Here is a 20,766-nt window from a genome sequence, read left to right as displayed (position 1 = left end):
CTGAAAGCCATCTACAATGGGTCTTATGTGGCCTTTTTTTTTTTTTGAAAAAAAAAAAAAAAAGATGGAGCTGGCCTGGTATTCACTATGTGCCCAGGCTAGTCTTGAAAGCTAGGCAGTTCTCCTGCTTCTACCTCCTATGTACTGGGACTGCGAGAATGTTATCACCAAGCAAGCTTCATGGGACTTTATTCTGCCACTATCATAGATTATATTTGGCTTCTTGTCTTGAGATGTCCAGAGAGGTAACTACTGGACCCCTCGTGCCCTTGTCCTACTTAGGCAACATGTATAATGGACAGACGATGAGGGGACACTATGAAGCAAGACCTGGGATCTGGTTGCACGGTTACACCGTTAGCCACATGACCAAGGTAGATGAGACCAAGCTGCCTGGTGTTTTATGGTTCACTCCTTGGTGCGCAAGGGGTGGGAGGCAGCTCTGTAGCTTGGTTGTTCCCACTTGTGCCAACTAAATCAAGGCTGTTTAGGGTCACGGCAACTATGGAGACCAGAGGTGGCAACTCAGAGTCTGACAAGTTCATGCTTCTATGCGATCATGCCACGCCAAAGGCCCATGGCTGGGGAGTACAGACAACAGACTACGCCAAGCTAGTACCTCAAAACAAGCACACGGGACTCTTGGAAACAGAACAGGGAGGCTCAGGGAGAAAGGCTCACAGCCTTGGCAAGCAGGGCCTAAGAACTCCAGAAGCCAGAATAGCCCCAGGAGCTCATTTCAGTTTCGGAGGAAAAAGGCAAGCCAGAAACCTAACAACTATACAATAGGCTATAGCAGGATTCAAAAAGCCTTTTAAAGTATTCTTTCGAAATGCTTCTCTGGAGAAATGGGTAATTCCTCTCCTGGGCGTGGGTGGGTAAGAGTCTCAGGAACACAGAGATAAAATCTCTTGGCTGTATCACACATACCCCGCCCCCCCCAACCTCTAGGAGATTCCAGGAATGCTGGCAACAGTGTGAGGGAAGCCCTCAGGGAGCCCCCGGAAAATAAATCTGTGGAAAACATCCTGGTAGAGGCCAGTTCCTCACCTCGTTCCAGTTTGGCTCAGTCGTGTCCCTGTAGACGCGGGTCTTCGCTTTGTTCACAAAATACCCGAAGGAGTCCACCTCCAGGGTGCAGTACAGATCTGGGAGAAAGGGACAGGGTGAGGGTGACCAGTCTTCTGTATTACCAGCTTGTATCACTGCAGGTATCATTTACCACATCAGGGGAAAAATGACTTTCCTTCTTAAGATAACCCAAATGGTGACTGACACAAACACCGGCCCCTCAGGCAACACCCCTGGGCCTGCCAGAGGAGTTGGAACACAGGACTTCTCAAAACACCCACTTCCACAGCACTCAGCAATAGTCTGCTAAAGCCCCTTCTGGGACTGGGAACCTAGGCTGAGGGTGCAGGGGGAAAGGCGGATGTGGCCTTGGAAGCCAGGGTGGGTTAAGCGTGCGTGCATTTGTGCGTGCGTTGTGTGGAGAGGCCACAGCAGAAGTCTCCTACCCTGGGAGTAACAAAAGGTGGAAACCGGAGCCTAGGGGAGCTCCGAGGATCTGAGCAGACCCTGACAGGAACTTCACAAAGCACAGAGCTAGGAGCACGGGGAAGTTTCACACCAGCGCAGGGCTGAGAAAGACGAGAAACGGGGGTACTTGCTGGACCAAGTGTAAGTGGTAAATGACAGGAAGGGGTCCTGCACTTTAGGGAAGTCCTGGATGAGGAGTAGGGAGGCCTGGCAGTGGGGATCGGGAAGGCCACGTCAAAGACCTACATGCATGTGGACTGAGATGATAAACAAGGCTGCCAGGATGATGACATCTGACTGGCAGGGCGAGGGGACAGTGCAGTGGAACAGGACAGCTATCAATGAGTCAAGTGCAAGAGTCCGGATGAATACAGGTTAAGACACTGATGGAGAATGGCCACGGACTGACGGCAAGGAGTCTCAAAGTGGAGCAGAGGCTGCAAGTGATACCCTTGGCTTGGGAATCTGAAGTTTAAAGAGTAAAATATCAGATAGAAAATGAACATGGGCAGTCAGGAGAGATAAGCCAAGAGTCAGAAAGGCAGCTCTGGTATCGTTGATCTGTTATTGGATGGGTCTTGGGGGTAGGCCTGGCAAGGGGGTGGGGAAGGTGCTCATGGGATAAACATATGGCGAATCTTTGCAAACAGACCGCTGTGAGAGATTATCTATACTAGGTTAATTAAGATGTAAAGATGTAAAGCCTGAATATGGGTGGTACCATTCCACAGGCTGACAAAGAAGAGAAAGCAAGCTAGCTTAAGTATCCCTGCCCCCCTGACTGGGTGCCATGTGACTAAACTGGCTGCCTCCTGCCTCCGTGACTTCCCCACCATAATGGATGATACCCTGGAACCAGAATTAGCCCTTTCTCCCTAAGCTGCTTCTGTTGGGATATTTGTCACGCACACACACACACACACACACACACACACACACAGAGAGAGAGAGAGAGAGAGAGAGAGAGAGAGGAAGAGAGAGAGATACAGGGACTTGGTACTAGGAGCAGCGGTGTTGATATGGTAAGTAGACTGTAGTTCTAGGACTTTGGAATTGGTTTGCTGGAGGAACATGGAGCGCCTGGAACTCTGGGTTAGAAATGCCTTCGGATGCCATGAGCAGAGTTTAAGGAACCACTCTGGTGTGAGTTTGGAGACTAGGAAACATTGGGATGGTGGAGGCCACCTCAGCAGGCTTCAGAGGTCATTCCGGTTACATTCTGGCAAATAATCGGGCTGAATTTTGCCCATCTCCTGAGAACCTGAGTGAGGCTGAATTTAAAAAATAACGGACTAATTGCTTTGTGGAAGAAGTTTCAGGGAAAGATGACATCCAGGCTGTGGCGCGGCTATTGCCCACGGTTGCTATGCAGATGTAAAACACGAGCAATTTGGTAAGGAAAGGAGCTTGAACAAGTTGATAGCTGCAGCCAAGACCCAAGGGGGACCTGTAGTAGTAATTGTTAAAGACAAACCTGTGCTTTCAACTGGGACAAAGCGAAAGGTGCCCCGAGGTCAAGACCCCAACTCCCAAAGTCTCCAGTGTGAAGATGCAAATTCATTTGAAAGGAGAAAATCTGAACTGAGGGTGTAGCTGAAGGGTTCCCTGCTCTTGCAAAGCCACTGGCTGGGGAAGTGCTTCTCCAGGTTAGCACAGGGAAGCTGCGGCAGCCGCGGTACAGGGGTCCAGACTCCATCCCAGGCTGGCAACCCGGTAATATTGTCTGCATGGCATTACTGATTTTACAGACATGAAAGATGTAAGGTTGAGGAGGTCACGGAATCTTGCACAATGGTTCCAGAGAGCAACTTGGGCCAAACAATGTACAAGAGAAGTGGAGTCTCTTTGAGGAGGCCTCAAGAGGCCACTGAATGAAACTGCGCAGGTAAAGGCTAAGTCGCAATGGAGGCCCAGCAGGGTGAAGATGTCAGGACCATGGATAGCCACCAAGGAATGCTGTAGCTAGGGAGATGTTATGGCAAAAGAGAGGGGCTGCAGGTGGTAGAGCTGGGCAGAGGCTACCCAATCCTCTCGAGTTCAGAGAGTTCTATCATGAGTCCAGTTTTGCTGCACACAAAACTGCAGGCTTTAGTGTTTGCCCTGCTGAGGTTTGCTTCATTCCTATCATTCCTTGCTATGCTCCCATTCAGGCCTTTGGCTATGAGAATGTTTCTTCTGTGTCATTTTATGTTGGAAACATGTAACTTGTTTTTGTTTTATAGGAGTTCAGAAAAGATGAGACTTGAGGCTTTTAAGCAGGATTGACATTTTAAAAAATGGGGATTTTCAAACTAGGACTTAATGCATTTTACATCTGAGAGAGACATAAGCTTAGGGGGAAAAGGGGTTGAAGGTTTTGGCTTAAAGTGATGTTGGGTGTCAAGCTGACAAGGTGTAGACTCGTTATAGCTAATCTTGATCGTCAATGTTATAGGAATTAGAATCACCAAGGAAACAAATCTCTGGGCATGAAGTGGGGAAATTATCTAGCTTAGAAGTGGGAAGACCCACCCTAAACGGCTGTGAACTAGATAAGACGGACAAGTGAGCTGAGTACAACCATCACCTCTGCTTCACGACTGTGGATGCACTGCGACCATCTCCCTCATGTTCCCGTTACCACGGCTCCCCTCCCATGGTGGACTGCATGCCCCTGACTGGGTCACAGTAAAACTTTCCTTCCTTAAGTAGCTGTTGCATTTTGCAGTGTTTTGTATTTTCTGGTATTTTTTAAAAGCTGTATTTTGTAGCATCTGTCACAGCAATAAGATAAGAAACTAATGCAGGGGCTGATGATGTGGCTTAATAGGTAAAAGAGCTCGTCACCAAGGCTGAACACGTGAGTCTGACCCCTGGGTCCCACGCGTAAATCCTCCAAGCTGTCCTCTGCCCTCCTCACATGCAGTGGCTGGAATACGAATGCCCCTGCAGGCTCTTGTGTTTGAATACTTTGTTCCCAGTTGGTGAACTGTTTGGGAAGGATTAGGAGGTGTGGCCTTGTTGGAGGAGGTGTGTCACTGGGGGTGGGCTTTGAGGTTTCAAAAGACTTTGTAGGATTCCCAGTGTGCTCTCTGCTTCCTACCTGCGAGAAGGGAGCTCTCTGGCTGCTGCTCCAGCCACCTACTGCCACGTCTACTGCCACACCTACTGCCACGTCTACGGGCTGCCATCACAGACTGCCCTCTGGCACTGTAAGCCCGTAAGGCTCTCTCTTAAGCTGCCTCTGTCCTGGTGCTCTATCATGGCACTAGAGGGGTAACTAAGACACATGCTCGCTCATGCCCAAGCACCCACGGCCACAAATAAGTAAATGGAACAAAAAATGAAAAAGAAACGAATGTAGCCGGTAAAGATGCACAGGGGCCAAGAGAGAAGAGTCCGGACTAACTTCCGTGTCCCGGCCTTAGAGGAATCATCTGCCCCTCCAGCACTGCATCCACTGCAACTGTATGGCTCAATGACGCTTTCTTGCTTTTTTTGAGACAGGATGTCACAACGTAACCCAGACTGTCTGAGAACTCATGGTCTTTCTGTCTCCTCAGTGTTGGGATTATAGGTGTGCCCCACCATGCCCAGCCTTGATAATTTCTGAAAAACTAAAAAATTTGCATGAATAATGCAATAATTTCAGAAAACTGCCCTCAGCCTAAAAGCCTCCTTAGGTCGAATCACAAACATGTTTCTTTCTTACCTTTAGCCTGACACCTGATTGGCTGTCTGACTCTGACCTTTGCCCTCTTCTACAAATCCAACATACTCAGAATAACAGAGATGCAGATTTTTTTGCATCATTTCCTTCATTCAGTGTGATTTATTTTATGTTCATCTATCAGCAGCAGTCAGCTCATCCCTCTTTGATGGGTCATCGTATGGACGCTGCATTATGTCTGCACAAGATGTCACGTGGACAGATGTTGTAATTTCTCTAAAGTGAATACTTAAGAGTGGTGTTGGTAGAATATATGAATGGGAGAACATTTCCCAGGATGACTGAACACTGTGACATCTATATACACAGCACACAGTGTTCCTGTTTCTCCACCTCCCCATCAATATTTGATGCTGTTTAATGTATCTTTTGTTTTAAGGTGTTGGGATTGGAACTTCAGGGCCCCATTCATGCCAGTGAGGGGCTCTACCACTGAGCTACACTTCCAGCCCGAGTGTGCATCTTTCCGACGATCACTGACTCAGGGTGTATGAACAAATATCTCAAAGTGGTTTTAATTCTCATTTTTCTAACATGACAAGCATTTTTCCCATGTACTTAATAGCTATGTTATTATTCCTTTGGTGAGGTGTCTATTCAAATCCTTTTCATGTTAAAAAAATTAGCACTGTTGTTTTTGTGCGTATGCACACACACACACACGAGTGAGCGTGTCTGCATGCGTGTGCTGTGTATGTGTATGCATGACGTGTGTGAGCAGATGCCTTTGTGTGCTCAAAGAGCATGTGCGGAAGGCAGAGGACAGCTTCTAGGAGGTTCTCTCCTTTCATCGTGGGCTCCATGCGCTGAACTTAGGGGCCAGACATGCACGGGAAACTCTTCCACCCACTGAGCCTTCTCACCAGCCCACTGCTCATTTAAAAACAAAATGTTTGAAACTGCATCTTCCTAATGCTCAATTTTAAGAGTTCCTTTATATTCTGGATGCAAGTCCCTTATTGGACCCATTCCAGAACTTGTTGAGGCTTCCTGTTCTGCAGCAGCTGTGGAGAGAGTCAAAACTGTACTTGCCTTTCAGTCTTGTCCCACGGGCCTGAGGGCTGGGAGGACCTAGGCGCGGAGATGGGAAGATGCAGTGTAGCCACCCTTTGACAGCCAGAGCAGCTCGCTGGGAGAGAAAGGGTGGTCTCGATCCAGTTAAATCTGCTCTGCTGACAGGCTTGGGGGACACCGCCTACTGTTCCCTGAACTGGACCTTAGGCTCTCTGGCATCTTGCTGCTATCAGGCTTCGGGCTCAAATTCCAGACCCAATAATTAAAAGACCTGCCAGCAGGTGGCAGCTCATCTGTATGCGTTCTCTGAGACAGATATGGGCAAAAGCTGAGAAAACAATCCCATCCCCAGCAGGCTTCATCCAGCAGGGTCCCAGACGGAACAGCGTCTCTGGTGGACCCGAACAGCGTTCCTAGGACGCCCTGCCTCTCGCCGGATAGTACTTCTGGTTAAAGTTTACTTACAGGGTCCACCACCTACCTCCCTAAGCCACTTACTTGAACTCTGCTTAAACCCGGTGGCTGAGTGGACGATGACATTCAGGAAGCCGTAGAGCCCAGGAGACTCATCATCTGCATGAGAGACCACAGAGGTCAACTTTCTGCCTCCCCAGCACGGGGTGTGTGTGTGTATGTGTGTGTGTGCGTGTTAAGGTGACTGGTTGGTTCTTGATCCAGCAGGGGGAGGTAGTATCACAAACAGTAGGTACCCACTATGGAGCCTGCATTTAGTATCTTAGGATCTAGTTGGGTTCAAAATGCAGGCAAACTGGTGACCCCACCCAAACAAAGTTCCAAAGACAGGAGAGGGGGTGGGGGTGACAAAGGTATGAGCGGAGCAGGTGCACTCGAACACACGCCCGTGTGTGTTAACTGGGGATATGCACGGGGACAGCACCGAACACAAAACTTGGCATGGTTTCAGTGCTGCTCAGGGTTCACACCCACTGTACTGACAGTCTGACCGGCTGTCACAAACTTTATGACTAGGGACAAAGCTCATGGTCAGTCTCTACAACTATCTGGCAGTGGCTGTAAGGGGAGAAACTGCTCCTAAGGGATCAGCCTGGTGCCCAGGAGCTGAAACTGCTCCTAGCAGGTCAGCCTGGTGCCCAGGAGCCCAGCCTTACCCTCTTTGTTGATGGTCAGTGGAATGTGATGAACGGTCTGAAGTTTTACACACGAGTTGGTCAGCATTTGCAGCTCCACCGACGTCAGAGAGAAACTTTTGAAACCTGAAGGGGCGGAGCAGACATGGGGACAAGTCAGTCCGTACTAGCCCTCTCAAGTGACCCTCATGACACATGGAGGCAGGAAGTTCAGAAAGGCCCCCTGGGCTTTGCTGACTCCCAGGTGAAATGCGGGGAGAGCCCTGGGCAATACAAAGCCCTGAAGAGCCCAGGCCCATGGACTCCTAAGAGGATCAGCAATGCTGCTTATAACTCATGTTCACACGTGTTCACCTGCCACCCAAGCACAGTGCCACAAGGCAGGCTGGACTATGACAGATTGGCCTGGAAGCATCTCCCTGGTAGGTCTCCCCAGACAAACACCAGCGTAGCTCTGGTCCTCACTCGGCTACTGTGGGTGATGTCTCCCGGTCAGCTGAAGCAAAGGGGTTTATTTCTGGACTCCACTTGGAGCAGGGACAGATGCTGCCCTACTGGAAATGGTTTGGATCCCCATGTTAGGCCAAAAATCCCTGGGACATAAACCCTTGGTCTCTCCCAGGCCATAGAAGCACTGAAGGGAAAAATTGGTCTTAGCTCAGCAAAGCATAAATGATGAGTCTTAGAGACAGGAACTCAGAAGGGGTCAGAGGCGTGCAGAGCCCCCCAGCTGTATCTGCAGAAACTGAACCCCAACTCCTGTTTCAGCAGGAGCTGCTGATCTCTCCTCATGGAGCCAGCAGGCCTCTGAGGATAACGGGGAGCTGGGCAGCTGCAGGACAAGGACCTGGGGTGAGGTCTACATTCTGCTCCCAACACTGTCCCAGGACTCAGAGTGTAGCTTGCAATTTCAGAGAGAGAAAAAACCCACTGACAGAGGGAGGCGCCTAGAGAAGGGAGGAGTCATTACAGGGAGGATGAAGAGTCTTGTTTGGACGTGAGCAACAGTGGGGCCATTACAGTGTGGCTCTTGAGGTGGGTCCAGGCAACGGCTCCTATTTCATCACTACCTGGAGAGGGAGGGCAATGGGGCCCCAGGGGTTCAGACGGTAACTGGTGAACAGGCCCAAGGATTAGGCCATAAAGGCCTGGCCAGGACAGGTGAGAAGGGAAGATGGTGTGTGAACGGACAGCTAGGAAGGTCAAAGGGCATGTTGGCTGGGAGAGCACAACAGGGCTGGGCAGTTCCTCTAATGTGCTTGCTGAATTAGGTCGGGTTCAATGCCACATCCCCCTCCCCCCAGTCTAAAGCCCCCCTGAAAAGAAGAGTAGAGCAGAGAAACAAGGGGGGGAGGGAGAAGTGTTAGAACATTGAGAACTGTCCACTAAGTATCCATCCGTCCGTTCATCCGTCTACCCACCCACTCATCCATTCATCCACCCACCCATCCACCCATCCACCCACCCACCCATCCATCCCATCATCCATCCACCCACCCACCCACCCATCCACCCATTTATCCATCCATCCATCCACCATCCATCCGTCCACCCATCCATCCATCCATCCATCCATCCATCCATCCATCCATCCATCCACCCACCCACCCACCCACCCACCGGTCCAGCCCTGGTGACTGAAGGCCGAGTTCTCTGGGTACAGGGCCACTCACATTTCTTCTGTTGCTCCCGGATGCTCTCTCGCCACTCGGCTCGCTCATAGTCGGAGGAGATCAGGAATGTGTAACTCTGCAGTGAGGGAAAACAAGAGCAGACCCCAGTCATCCCCACTCCGGATGAATCAGCTCTGGGGGAACCCAGAGGGCAGAGTCTGAGAGACACACTTTTCTCCCGCAGCTGGCTGAGTCCAGGTATGTGCACGGCCAAACTGACCATTTTTTGTACATACACCTTACTGTACTGTGGGCCATGGTACCCAGACACAGTATGGGCCTGTGTCCAGCATAAGCTTTATCCACAATGCCTGGGTTAAGAGAATGACTCTGGCAGAGGGGGTGTGGCTTAAGGTCATGGAGGAAGGGGTTATGAGGTAGTTCTTTAGGGTGAGGGCTGATGGGATCTGCATCCAGCCCATGAGGAGACAAGACAGAGACAAGGCTCACAAAGTCTGGTCAGCTGCTCTCTCTACCACATGCTAAAGAATAAACCACGCAGAACCCTGTCTCGAACACACACACACACACACACACACACACACACACACACACAGACCAGAAGAGAATGTTAATGACCCTTGAGGTCCCTAGGTAGAGTTCCTGTACCTGAGGTCACATCTGCAAAAATGAGCATGCTCTCTCCCCTACTCCCTCCCTGGAGCCCTTGCTACTTCCCAGCTTCAGGAGCCGAGGCAGCTGTCATTCAGCTGGAGACTAGCCCAAAGCACCATCGGAGGGATGTGTGCCCGCATGTGACACACTGCACTGATCTCTCTTGGAATGTCTGGACCGCGGCTGGCACTCACCTTGCCATTGCGACTGTGCACCCTGAAGGCCATGCTGGGGGACATGAGCAGCAGCAGTGACTCTTGCTCGGACAGCTTCTTCCTCAGCCTCTCCATGACTTTGCTGCCCTTGTTTGCTCTCTGCAGAGAGAATGGAATAGTCTTGCCTTTTCATCTGGAACCAATGCCATCTGCTCCCCGTCAGTTGTGGTCTATCACTCCCCGGCCTTACCCCCGGGCTCACGGAGCACAGAATCCCATCTGCCAGCTCAGTCCAGTTCAGGCTGGCCTTCAGAGGATGTGAACAGCCTTTCCTTGGGGTTGAGTCCCAGCACTAACTTGGGGTGTGCTCACTGGGCCCTTCCTGAAGGAATCAGTCCTTTTCGTAAGAGCAGAGGCTAGACTTTCAGCTTGTCAAATCTTGGACAACGTTCAGGAGTTACTAGGACCTAGGGGACCTTTACTCTGCTCCCTGCCTTGGTCACATTTAACATCAGGCCCCTGGGATGTTGGGGGTCAGGGAAGGAGAGGGTCCTAGCACATTAGAATGAACATCACTATGATCTGATTAGAAAACCCTCCTTATCTTGAGCTGTGTGGAACTTTCCTGAAGCCACTAGAGTCTGGAAAGAAGACTGTGGCCTCTCATAAGCTGGTGCCCCGACCCCTATTCCCAGAAGAACATGATGTGGGATAGCAACAACCATCAGTGGGCAGCAGGGCCCAGTAGCCCCAAGGATGTAGCACTGGCTCTGCCTGGGGATATTACTACAGACGTCATAAATCAATGATCTAACACCCACCGTGGTCTTGGCTCACCCCTATCTGATGCTACAGGGCTTTCCTACATACTCCTAAATGTGCAACATTTGCAATGTAGAGATCTAGGAAGGAGCATACTGGCTGAAGAGGACCCCATCCTGTGGTATCACCCTATCTGATGCTACAGGGCTTTCCTACATACTCCTAAATGCGCAACATTTGCAATGTAGAGATCTAGGAAGGGGCATACTGGCTGAAGTGGTATCCGCTTCACCAGGGATCTAGGGGGTGTCCTTGAGCAGAGGCCTGTCTTCTGATGATACAGCTTGTTTGAGGCTAATGCCAGCCTCCACCCCCCTGGCCTAAACTAACCCTAGACTCACCTTTACACCTTCTAAGAATTCTCCAGGGGGGAAAACCCCTCAGGGGTCTGCAATCCAAAGCAGTTAGAGGGGTCACTCTCTCCATCCCCGGGTCCTCTACAGACTAATTGGGATGTACCGTCCTGCCCCCACCCCCACTGTGATTAAGTATGTCTCTCTGCCACAATACCACATGGATGCCGCCTGAGCACCAGCTAGCTGTAGCTCCAAATATGGACGTTAGGGTGAGAGGATTGCCCAGGCCCAGGATACTAGCATGGACAACCCACCAAGACCTTGTCTCTTAGACAAGGTCTAAGATGAAAGAGATGCACTCTTTCTCTGCCTGACTTCATTTCTACCTGGTGTGACTTTGGGGGGGGGGGTGGGAAAACGGTCCTCCCACCTTTGGGTGCCTCTCTTGCCTAGGACCGTTGAGTACTGATCTCCCGGCTTGTTTCCTATGTGGTAGGACATTAAATTCACAACCTCCATAAGAAGAATCAGGAACTTCCCTAGGCCTGATCTTCCTGGGATGCAAGGACGGGGTAGGGGAGAGGATGAGAAGATCATAGTAAGAGGTGGGTACAAGGTTGGGCTCTCAACATTCCAGGGATGGCCATGCAGGTTTAAACTGGACCACATCAGAGAAGAGCCACAGGGCATCTGTGAGTGAACACGAACCTTCTATGCAAGGGTCACTAGTCAGGTAAGTGGACACTGAGCAGTTTGACAGATGGGGTAAGCATCGTATGACAGGCACTCTGTGAACATGCCTGGCAGATGCCTCATCTCCCATTGGGGCTGGGTTGCTAGGGACTTTGGTAGGAGAACTCAAATTTAGTTGGAGGCTCTCAAAACAACCAGACTCCAGCTATGATCAAATGCACAGGAGCCGAGAACTCTCAAGGGTGCCCACAGATCCTGAGGACCAGCTGTGGAAGGACAGATGCCTGGCCAAGACTGAGAGAGCCTTGCTTGGCCTGTACACTCAGGCTCCACAGAACCTGGCACGAGCTCTCCAAAATCGGTCGCACCTTCTCCCGTTGGATGTCGCTCTTGATCTGGGAGATTTTGATCTTCAGGGCATCCAGTTCCTCATCTGGCACCAGAGGGATGTTGGGGACGGCCTCCAGTTCATCCACCATCTGGAAGTTGAGGTCCGTGAGCGGAATGTACCATTTGCAGTCATACTGCTGGGTTTTGCTGGGGTGGAGAGAGACGAGAGCGTTAACAGACCAAGCACTTCCCTTTGCTTTTGAGAAGCAGAGAGCCCTAGGTCTACGGCTGGACCCTTCACCTGACTGAAAACTCTGCACATTTCACATGACAGGCTGGTTGAGTTTGGCAGCAGGCACTGACGGGAAGAGACCGAAGTGCAGAGGCACAGACGTTGAGAGGCCGTGATATACCTGTTAGTGTCACTTCACTGACAGACAGGAGCGGAGGCTCCCCTTCTGCGTGGAGTGAGTGAGTACATTCCCACATCAGCTGAAACATGTAGGGAGATCCCATTGTGTCTAGGTTGTTCTAACATGACCCCTTGACTCCATTCCAACCTGGTGTATCCTGGGCAAATCTCTGGTGCTGGTGGCGTGTGTGTATGTTTGCTGCTGCTGGTGGTGTGTGTGTAAAACTGAGAAGGCATTACAGCATGAGAAGATGGAAGTACAGCTACCACGTACTGACCAGTTACTGACAGGGGAGGGTTCCTGGCCCAGTCCTGCGGCCCTAGACGCTTCTCTGATGGTTTATGATGAGACTTTCCTCGAACAACACAGGTGTTATAACTTTGCCTGCCTCTCATTACAGGACGCAAAGACAAGGCACTGCCCTGACTTATGACCCCTCTAGATGGTTAGTGACAACCCTGACTTTGAGCCTGGCATCAAATCCAAATGGAAACAATGTAAAGGATGTGTGGGGGATCTGGCTACACTGTCATTCATGTCTGTCAGAAACCCCGCCCCTCAAAAGCATTGCGGTGAGGGCAGGGCCAATGTCACTCACCCTCCACTTTGCTTCTTCAGCTTGGTGCAAAGGAGCAGGTCGGTGAACAGGAAGATGTGGCGCAGCTTGCGGGCCCCCTCCACCAGCTCCACCATGAAGCTGTCCTTCAGCAGCTGCCGGTGCTGTGGGCACAGTGTGTACAGGGGGCAAGTCAGGGCGATGGGTGTGGAAGGGAGATGGGGCACCGGGGCCTCTGTCTCAGCAGGAGCAAGAAGACCATCTAGAAACCGTTCTCATTTGAGATTTACACTCCCTCTGTGTTTATTTTTCAACACATTCTAGTCATCTTATTTGTCTGCTAAGAGATGGGGCTGCCGGCACCTCTCTTGTTCTGCCAATTATTCTGAGTCCCGTCTAGATGCTTGGCCCATAGAAGAACACCAGAGAATGGGGCAGAGGTGGACATCAGTTTGGGGTGACCGGCGTCTCTCTGAGGTGCTGGCCTGAGGTCAGCCGCACAGATGGATACTCCTGTTGGGTGGCTGTTCTCAGACACGGGCACCATACTCTAGCGACTGACTGGGCAGGCAATCAGCAGGGAGAAGATGGGCCCGGGAGGTCTTTGAGAAGAAGCAGTGTTGCCGGGCGGTGGTGGCGCATGCCTTTAATCCCAGCACTCGGGAGGCAGAGGCAAGCGGATCTCTGTGAGTTCGAGGCCAGCCTGGTCTACAAGAGCTAGTTCCAGGACAGGCTCCAAAGCTACAGAGAAACCCTGTCTGGAAGAAGCAGTGCTGGGAATATGGGCTGGGTCTCATGCGGAAGGCTTCAGGAAGCTGTGGACCTATGTCTGAACCCCACCTCCGACCCATCCCCCGACACTAACGACTAAGAACAAGAGAGAAGAGGATGTGTGGCGTGGGTAGGCAGGGCTTAAAACAAGGGAAGGACTGTGAAGAGAGTCTCCCAGCAGGTCCCAAGCCTCTGTAACTCAACAGCCCATCAACAAGCCAAGGGACAGTCACCTCTCCTGAGCAACCCAGCAAGTTGCTAAGCAGGCACAATAAGACAAGTCATTAACTTGTTCAGACAATGTCAACCACCTCATGTGGGTTAGATGGTATGTCATGCAGAGGACAGAGATAGGATGAGGTACTGTAACCGTGAGCCACCCCAAGCCCAAATCAGACATAAGAAAATGGCCCCGGAAATGCCATCCCTAGGCAGTACTGCAAGCAAGGGGAGTGTATACTCATTGGCCTGGTGGGGAGCACCCGGCTTCAGGAAGGCTTTCTGGAGGGACGACTGCTCTCCACACTGTCCGGAAAGGACCTGCAGGTCAGATGTATACAACAAATCCCACTGTGGCTGGGCAGTGGTGGCGCATGCCTTTAATCCCAGCACTGAGAGGTATGTGGATCTCTGTGGATTCAAGACCAGCCTGGTCTACAAAGGGAGTTCCAGGAGAGCCAGAGAAATCCTGTCTCAGCTGAGAAGCCATTGATAAAGGCACTGGGACTTGTTTCTACTGCACATACTGGCTTTTTGGGATCCTAGTCTATTTGGAAAGACTTGGGATCCTAGTCTATTTGGAAAGCTATTTGGAAGCTTTGCAAAGCTTCCTAGGCCTGGATGTAGCGGGGAGGGCCTCTTAAGGAGGGAGGGTGAATGGGGGAGTGGGAGGGGAATGGGAGGAGGGGAGGAAGTGTAAATTTTTGAATGGAAAAATAAATTTAAAAAGGGAAAAAAAATCCTGTCTTAGAAAAAAAAAGAAAAGAAAAAAAGAAAAAAACCACTGTCTTCCCCAGCCTGAGGTATAGTTGACCCCCACCCTGCAAGAAGCAGGATGCTCCCTACTCTCATCCAGTGGACTGGGGCTGTATAGGGCCTGGTTCCCTGTGCCTGTAGTCTCCACCTCCATAAACTCTACTTCCCACGCTGGGCAGGGTGCAGCCTGGACAGGTCCCCTGATATCCCCAGGCATAGAGGGTCACACGCCACCATCACAGGTACTCAGCTCACAACGGACAGCTGATTGCTGGTGTCCATACGTGGAAGGCTAGAAAGGCTACCAACATGCTAAGACCAGGACTCTCACACACACCTCCACTGGGCAGAAGGCTTTCTGGGTGACGGTAGCTACAAGATTCAAGAAACAGTATATAGGCATTTGTCTTATGGGGCATGAGCCTAGACTTTAACAGAAAAGCCATCTCCCTAGCCCGATAGTGCATACGTATGAAGAAATGTTGGTGGGGGGGATGGAGGGTAGATTATAGAGACCAGTATACAGACTTCTAGGTCTGTGGCGGGGATAAGGGAGTGTTCTGGGACACCAAAGTCCGAAATGAATGCTTCTTCAATAAGGACACAGAAGCAGGTCCCCAGACCACCAGGCGGCAGTCTTTTCTCTTTCCAAATAACTGAACCTCTTTTGATGACCAGCAGAGGGCGCCCTAAGCTCAGCCTAGAAGCTGTGGATCTGTGGTGGTCAGGCAAGCATCCCCTAGCACCGAATGTTCTCCAAATCTCATGCAGGCTTAAGAGGTTCCAAGAGGCAGATTTAGCCTGGTCCTGGCAAGCATTTTTGATATCACAACAGTTATTTAACTCCTCTCCAGCTTTGTCACGGGGAGGGGGGGGAGAAGGAGGGGATGGGACAGACAACGATTTCAACACTTCCCAGCCAGCCCCACCACCCCGGTCCCTATTCTGTGAGAGCTATTTCAGAGGTGTGTAAAAGTCACTGACTGGGACATCCATCAGAGTTGTTCTTGTGCAAAGCACCATAAGATCTGGCTTCTGAAATTCAGGGCATGGGCAGTCCCCTGCCAAACAGAACATTGAACAGCCAGGGCCTTGGGATAACAGGTGGGGCCCCAAACATAACAACAGCCCACCCAGGAAGGAAGGCCTGGGGTCAGAGAACCAGAGAGGAAAGCTGGTGGGTGAAGACTGCAGTGGGAAGAGGGAGGGCGGGTCCAGGACTGTCCCAGGCCTGGAGGCAAGAGTCTCAGGCTGGCAGTCTCTCCCTGCTTTATAGTTAATATCCCTAGGCTTCTGGGCAGATGCCTCCTCCATAGCCCACGTCAGCCAGGCCTGGGTCCAACTCTGCTGGGAGCCTAGCTAGAAGCCCTTCTGGGTCGGGAGGGGCTGAGACAGTCTCACTTCTCCCCCTGGGAACAGCCGCAGGGGAGGGAGAGACAGGTCCAAGAGAGACAACCCAGGGAGGACTCCATGATAAGGAAATACTGGGGTAAGGCAGAGAAGGGAGCCCAAACGTAACCTTGTCCCTCTGGCCATTAGCTAAGAGGCCTTCATTGCAAATTCAACTCCTGCTGCCTCCCCCATTCCCTTCCTGGAATCCTGGCTTCTGTGCAGACTCTGGCCAGTCTGGTCTAGCTGGGCCAGCTCACATGGCCTTAGTGAGTTCAGACTCCCACAGCTTCGGGTCTGCCCAGGGGACACCTCACTCAGAAGTCCTCAGCAGTCTGGTTACAGGCCCGGAAGCACAGGGCGCCCAGCACTGGCTTCTCATCCCACCCACCCCCATTCTCCAGGGCACACGGGCAAGGTCAAGGCTGAGCCACCTTTGCTGGCGGCAACAGTGTGCTAAAAATTAAATGAGGTCAGGCGCTCAGGAAGAAGTGTCCACCGAAAGCCTCACCCAGTGCACGCCCCTCACCCCACCCCTGCCCCAAGACAGAACTGAAGGACAGACAGCCCAGGACCTTGCTGGACCCAGGTCCAAGGGGTCTGTAGCTCAGAGAAGGCTGTTTGCGGAAGTGGCAAGCGGTGTGTCCAAGAGGAGAGGGGGAGAGATGTGTATGTTCCCGTGTGTGGCTGTTGGTGTACATGTCCTGTGTGCTGGCAGGAGCACCTATGCAGGTTTCTGCGTCCCCATGTTATGGGGCAAAGCAGTGGAGGAAGATAAATGTGTATGATTTTGGGAGAGGCACTCTCTGGGTGTTGCTCGACAAGCAGGTAGGAAATTTCAGCTGGAAAGGACACTGCCTTCTTGAGAAACGGACATACACAGACCAGGATCCCCTCCACTTTCACTGCCTGTCTCCTGGCACAGCTCGGGAACCAGCCCGTCCGGGGCCTCCTTTGGGAAGACCAAATTTAGAAGCACGTTGTTATGGTTTTAATGTTTACACCCTAGCTTGTTTACTTTCTTTCTATCTCGGTGTCTTTAAAACTCAGAGGTAGGGTAGGGTGGGGGCTGAACCACAGCACAAGGACAAAACGCCTGCCTACCTTGTACAAGGCCCAGGGTTCCGCGCCCAGTGTTACAGACTCGGACAAAAAAAGCCTGTTAAGTGGCATTTTTTTTTTTCCTGGAGGTTTAAATGAAGCAACATACCCACAGGACCTCTCAGGGGCTCCGGGGCTCTTGTGGGTGCTAAGGACTGAATCCACGGCCCTGCATATATGTTCTGATTAGTACACTACACTCTCAGCTCTCAGCCTGCTGCTTGGGCTGTGGGCTCTGCGGCCCACGTCCACCCTTGTCATGGCAGCAAGCAAGCACTGCCTAGCAGGAGCTCAGTGCTGGTGTTCCCCACCCTTTCAATGCCTCTTGCAAAAAGGTTTTGACTTTTCCAGCGGATAATTCATCAATCATCCGCGTGTGTGCGTGCACACCAGCATCCACACACACACACACATGAAATGTAGCCCTGGGTTCCAAGCACGATAGGCAAGTACTCTACCAGTGAGGTATACCCTTTGCCCCCAACTCCTTGAATCGTAGGCAGGAAAGCCTAGTGTACTCTGAGTCCCGCTGCCTCGTAGCCTTCACTAGCTCCGTCCCTTCTTACAGTGCCTTCAGAAGCCACTGCCTGCCTTCCTCCACGGCCTCTAGAAGCCCCAGCAGAGAACTGGAACCATCAGCTACTCTTGCAAGCCCTAGCAGCACACAGTGCAGAGCTCAGAGCAGACAGGCCACCACCGCTTGGAGGAAGTGATCCAGCAGCAGGACCTAGTTATCTAACTGTGAAGTTAATTCAGCGAAACAAGTGCACACCCACCCACCAGCTCACAGGCCGAGGGCCTGGAAGGAAAATGCATTTGCAGGATCTTCTGATCCAGAAAGCTGAGATCCCAAGCCCCTCACTCCTCATGCTGGGCAGCTCCCGCTCCTGCTAGTTCCTGGTGTGTTCGGGTAAGAATTCTGGCCGGCCAGGGCAGCCGCTGGCCGCTGCTCAGTTTGGAAACCACCTCAAACACTGCCCAGACACTTCCAAAAAAGGGCCAGCTCTGGAGCCGGGAGACTTGACTGAAAAGTGTGAAGAGATCAGAGCAGACAGGCTAGACATCAGGTGCTGCCCACGGCTCACACGTGCGACTCTCCACAGGGCCCCGACTCATCCCGCTGGGATGCTTATGGGTTCTTTCCTGGCTGGTGACACCAAGGGCGCCCTCCAGCATCTTCAGCACAGAAGGCATCTCTATGTCAGCACTCGGTTTCACAGTATCAGTATGTGAGATCACAAAACTTTCAGCTTCACCATGACCCACTGCAGGGCGGGGGGTGTCATTGTCCTTAGAGAGCACAGATGCTCAAGGGGGAGGGGGTCCAAGTCAGCTTCAGAGGCAAGCAATGGGCGAGGACCAGCGTGGTGTTGGAAGATTGTCCTTCTAGTACCTTTCCTGCAGCATCAAGCACTGTGTGGATGGAAGGACCCTGGAGAGGACGATGAGGATCCGACATGCCTGAGGACTAGAGGGCCAAAGTATAGGCATCCCTCAGTAAGTCCAGGGCGCCGATGGATAGTGCCGGAGGAAGGGGTGTAAGTCAGGACTGCAGACCTGCAGCTCCTACGAGCAGCAGAGGCAGCATTAGCAGGACTCCTCCACAGGTAGCCTCCGGCCTCCTTAAAGCATTGCCCTAAACACTACAGACCTGCGGGCAGACGCGGTAATAGGGACTTAGCTGCTAGCTTCTGGGTAACATCTCAGTCCTCAGTCCCTAAGACAGCTGACTTGAATGCATGGACTATTTCTGTTAAGGGAGTCTAAGCAGTGGGCTGGGAAGAGGGGTAGAATTGGTCCCATATTCGGGGCCAAGGGAAAAGGGGTTCCAACGTTTGCTTCTCAGGTCATAAAGGAACAGTCGTCATAAGAGACAGAAACACCGTGTGGGATGGGTGACCTCAGCAGGTATCCAATCAGTACATGCGATCTTGGCGGACACAGATCCGACACCAAGTCTGACATAGCGGACTGCTGATGGAAACCACGGGCTCCGCTCTTATCCAATGGCCTCACGTGAGAGCCAGGCACAAGGCCCAGTGTCACTGTAGAGGAGACCTGCTTCCTAGTTTCCCTAGGTGCTGGATACTGAACACCTGGCTAGGTGGGAAACTGTTATACCCAATAGCTTTCCCCAGGGATTACTAGCTAGTAAAGCCAAGGTCCCACTGCTTCTGCCTCCAACGGACTTAACAACAACAGAAGAGTGGACACACAGGGCCAGGGTGCTGCCAGTTACTGCTTTCCCCATAAATTGCATCCCTTTGAGGCCCAGGGGCCTAGGGAGGTGAGTTAAGCCTCTATCCTACTGTAGAGACAAAGAACGGGCCTAGAAGTGAGAAGCTACGGGTACCGGAATGCTTAGGAGCAGCCCTCAGGATACTGGGATGGAGCCCGCGTTGGCTTTATTCCAGAGCCCAAAGGACAGCTCCTTCCTCTTCCCCAGCTCCTCCTGGGTCAGGCCCACCAAGAGAGAACTATGACCAGGCGCCTCATTCGCAATTAAGCCCATTAGACTGTGGCTAAGTAAGTACTTTCAACTCAACATGTAGGACAGCTCTTCCCAGAAAGAGACATGGAGGATAAGAGCCAAGAGCAGCCTGCCTGTCACTGTACTGAAGAAGGAAAGAAATGTCCCCAGGCACCTGGCACATGAGCCAGAGGAGGAAGAAGTGGTTCTCAGAGGCAGCTGCGGTTGGTCAGTGGCATGACCTTACCATGACCTGCGTGGGTCTGACAGCTCCTGTCTGGGTACAAGACTCCAGAGACGAGAGGACAGCTTCCCCAACTCTAACAGCCCTTCTGACTCAGGATGTTAGACTCCAGCTCCAGGCCCTGGACCTTCGCTGTCCTCACCAGTCAGAGGCGGCCAGGAGCACAGGCCAGGGGCTGCTTATTGATGACTCACAGAACAGAATCTCCATTCGTGGTCAGCACAGGGAGAAGGGGAGCTCTGTGCGGCAGATATTAACTTCCTTAGCCAAAACTGTGGATCCTTCCCTGTCCTACATTTAAACCCTTCCATCTAGTGTTGGCAGGTTTTCGAGAAAGGACCAGCAGGAGACAGGTCCAGGCAAACAGGACGCTGTCCTCCTGCTCCCTGTTGCTTCAGGTGGGGACCTGGGCTGGTGGAGTATGAGGAAAATGACGAGATATGTTTCAGGCCTCACTCAAAAGAAACAGAAAAAGAAAGATGGCTGAATGAGGGATGGTGACAAAGGCTGATGTGGCCATGGCGGCACAGGATCACCCTTTTGACTTTACCCCATGTCCTGCTGTACCTGGCTATCATGGATTCCCCAAGGGCCATATGTATCCTGTGCTGTGCTGAGCCATCTGCTAAGGACCCAGCAAGTGACTCTCTGTGCCTGAGATCGAGGGTGCCACGCTCAGCCATGCTCACCTCTCCTTTCTTCACGGTCATGGACTGCCGCCGGGGTGTGATCTCCTCATTGATGCTGGACAGGAAGTTCTGTGAGATGCGGAGTGCATCCTGCAGCAGGGAATGGTCAGGATGGCTGGACGGAGTGTGCTTTAGCAAGTCCTGGCCCAGGCGGGAAGACCAAAGTTAGTCAGAATGGCATCAGCACAGAACGCTGTGTGAAA

At 51.8% G+C, this 20,766-nt stretch overlaps 1 protein-coding gene across 2 annotated transcripts in view; it reads right to left on the bottom strand.

Annotated features, from left to right (window-relative positions):
• Bcr (BCR activator of RhoGEF and GTPase) overlaps window positions 1-20,766 on the bottom strand; it is a 140,234-nt gene that overhangs the window by 22,536 nt on the left and 96,932 nt on the right. For both annotated transcript variants that reach the window (XM_087898234.1, XM_087898233.1), the window contains exons 8-15: window positions 20,564-20,704; window positions 12,967-13,088; window positions 11,994-12,162; window positions 9,854-9,973; window positions 9,045-9,120; window positions 7,393-7,497; window positions 6,761-6,835; window positions 1,051-1,148 (exon numbers count right to left, since the gene is read on the bottom strand). In XM_087898234.1, the coding sequence (XP_087754360.1) occupies window positions 1,051-1,148; window positions 6,761-6,835; window positions 7,393-7,497; window positions 9,045-9,120; window positions 9,854-9,973; window positions 11,994-12,162; window positions 12,967-13,088; window positions 20,564-20,704 (906 nt within the window). The remainder of the gene's footprint in view (window positions 1-1,050; window positions 1,149-6,760; window positions 6,836-7,392; window positions 7,498-9,044; window positions 9,121-9,853; window positions 9,974-11,993; window positions 12,163-12,966; window positions 13,089-20,563; window positions 20,705-20,766) is intronic.

Source organism: Myodes glareolus, chromosome 18, assembly GCF_982192425.1.
Source record: "Myodes glareolus chromosome 18, mMyoGla1.1, whole genome shotgun sequence".
In the NCBI taxonomy this organism is placed as follows: Eukaryota; Metazoa; Chordata; class Mammalia; order Rodentia; family Cricetidae; genus Myodes; species Myodes glareolus.
Note: the sequence above shows the minus strand (reverse complement) of the source record. Positions and strands in the feature narration are given on the sequence as shown.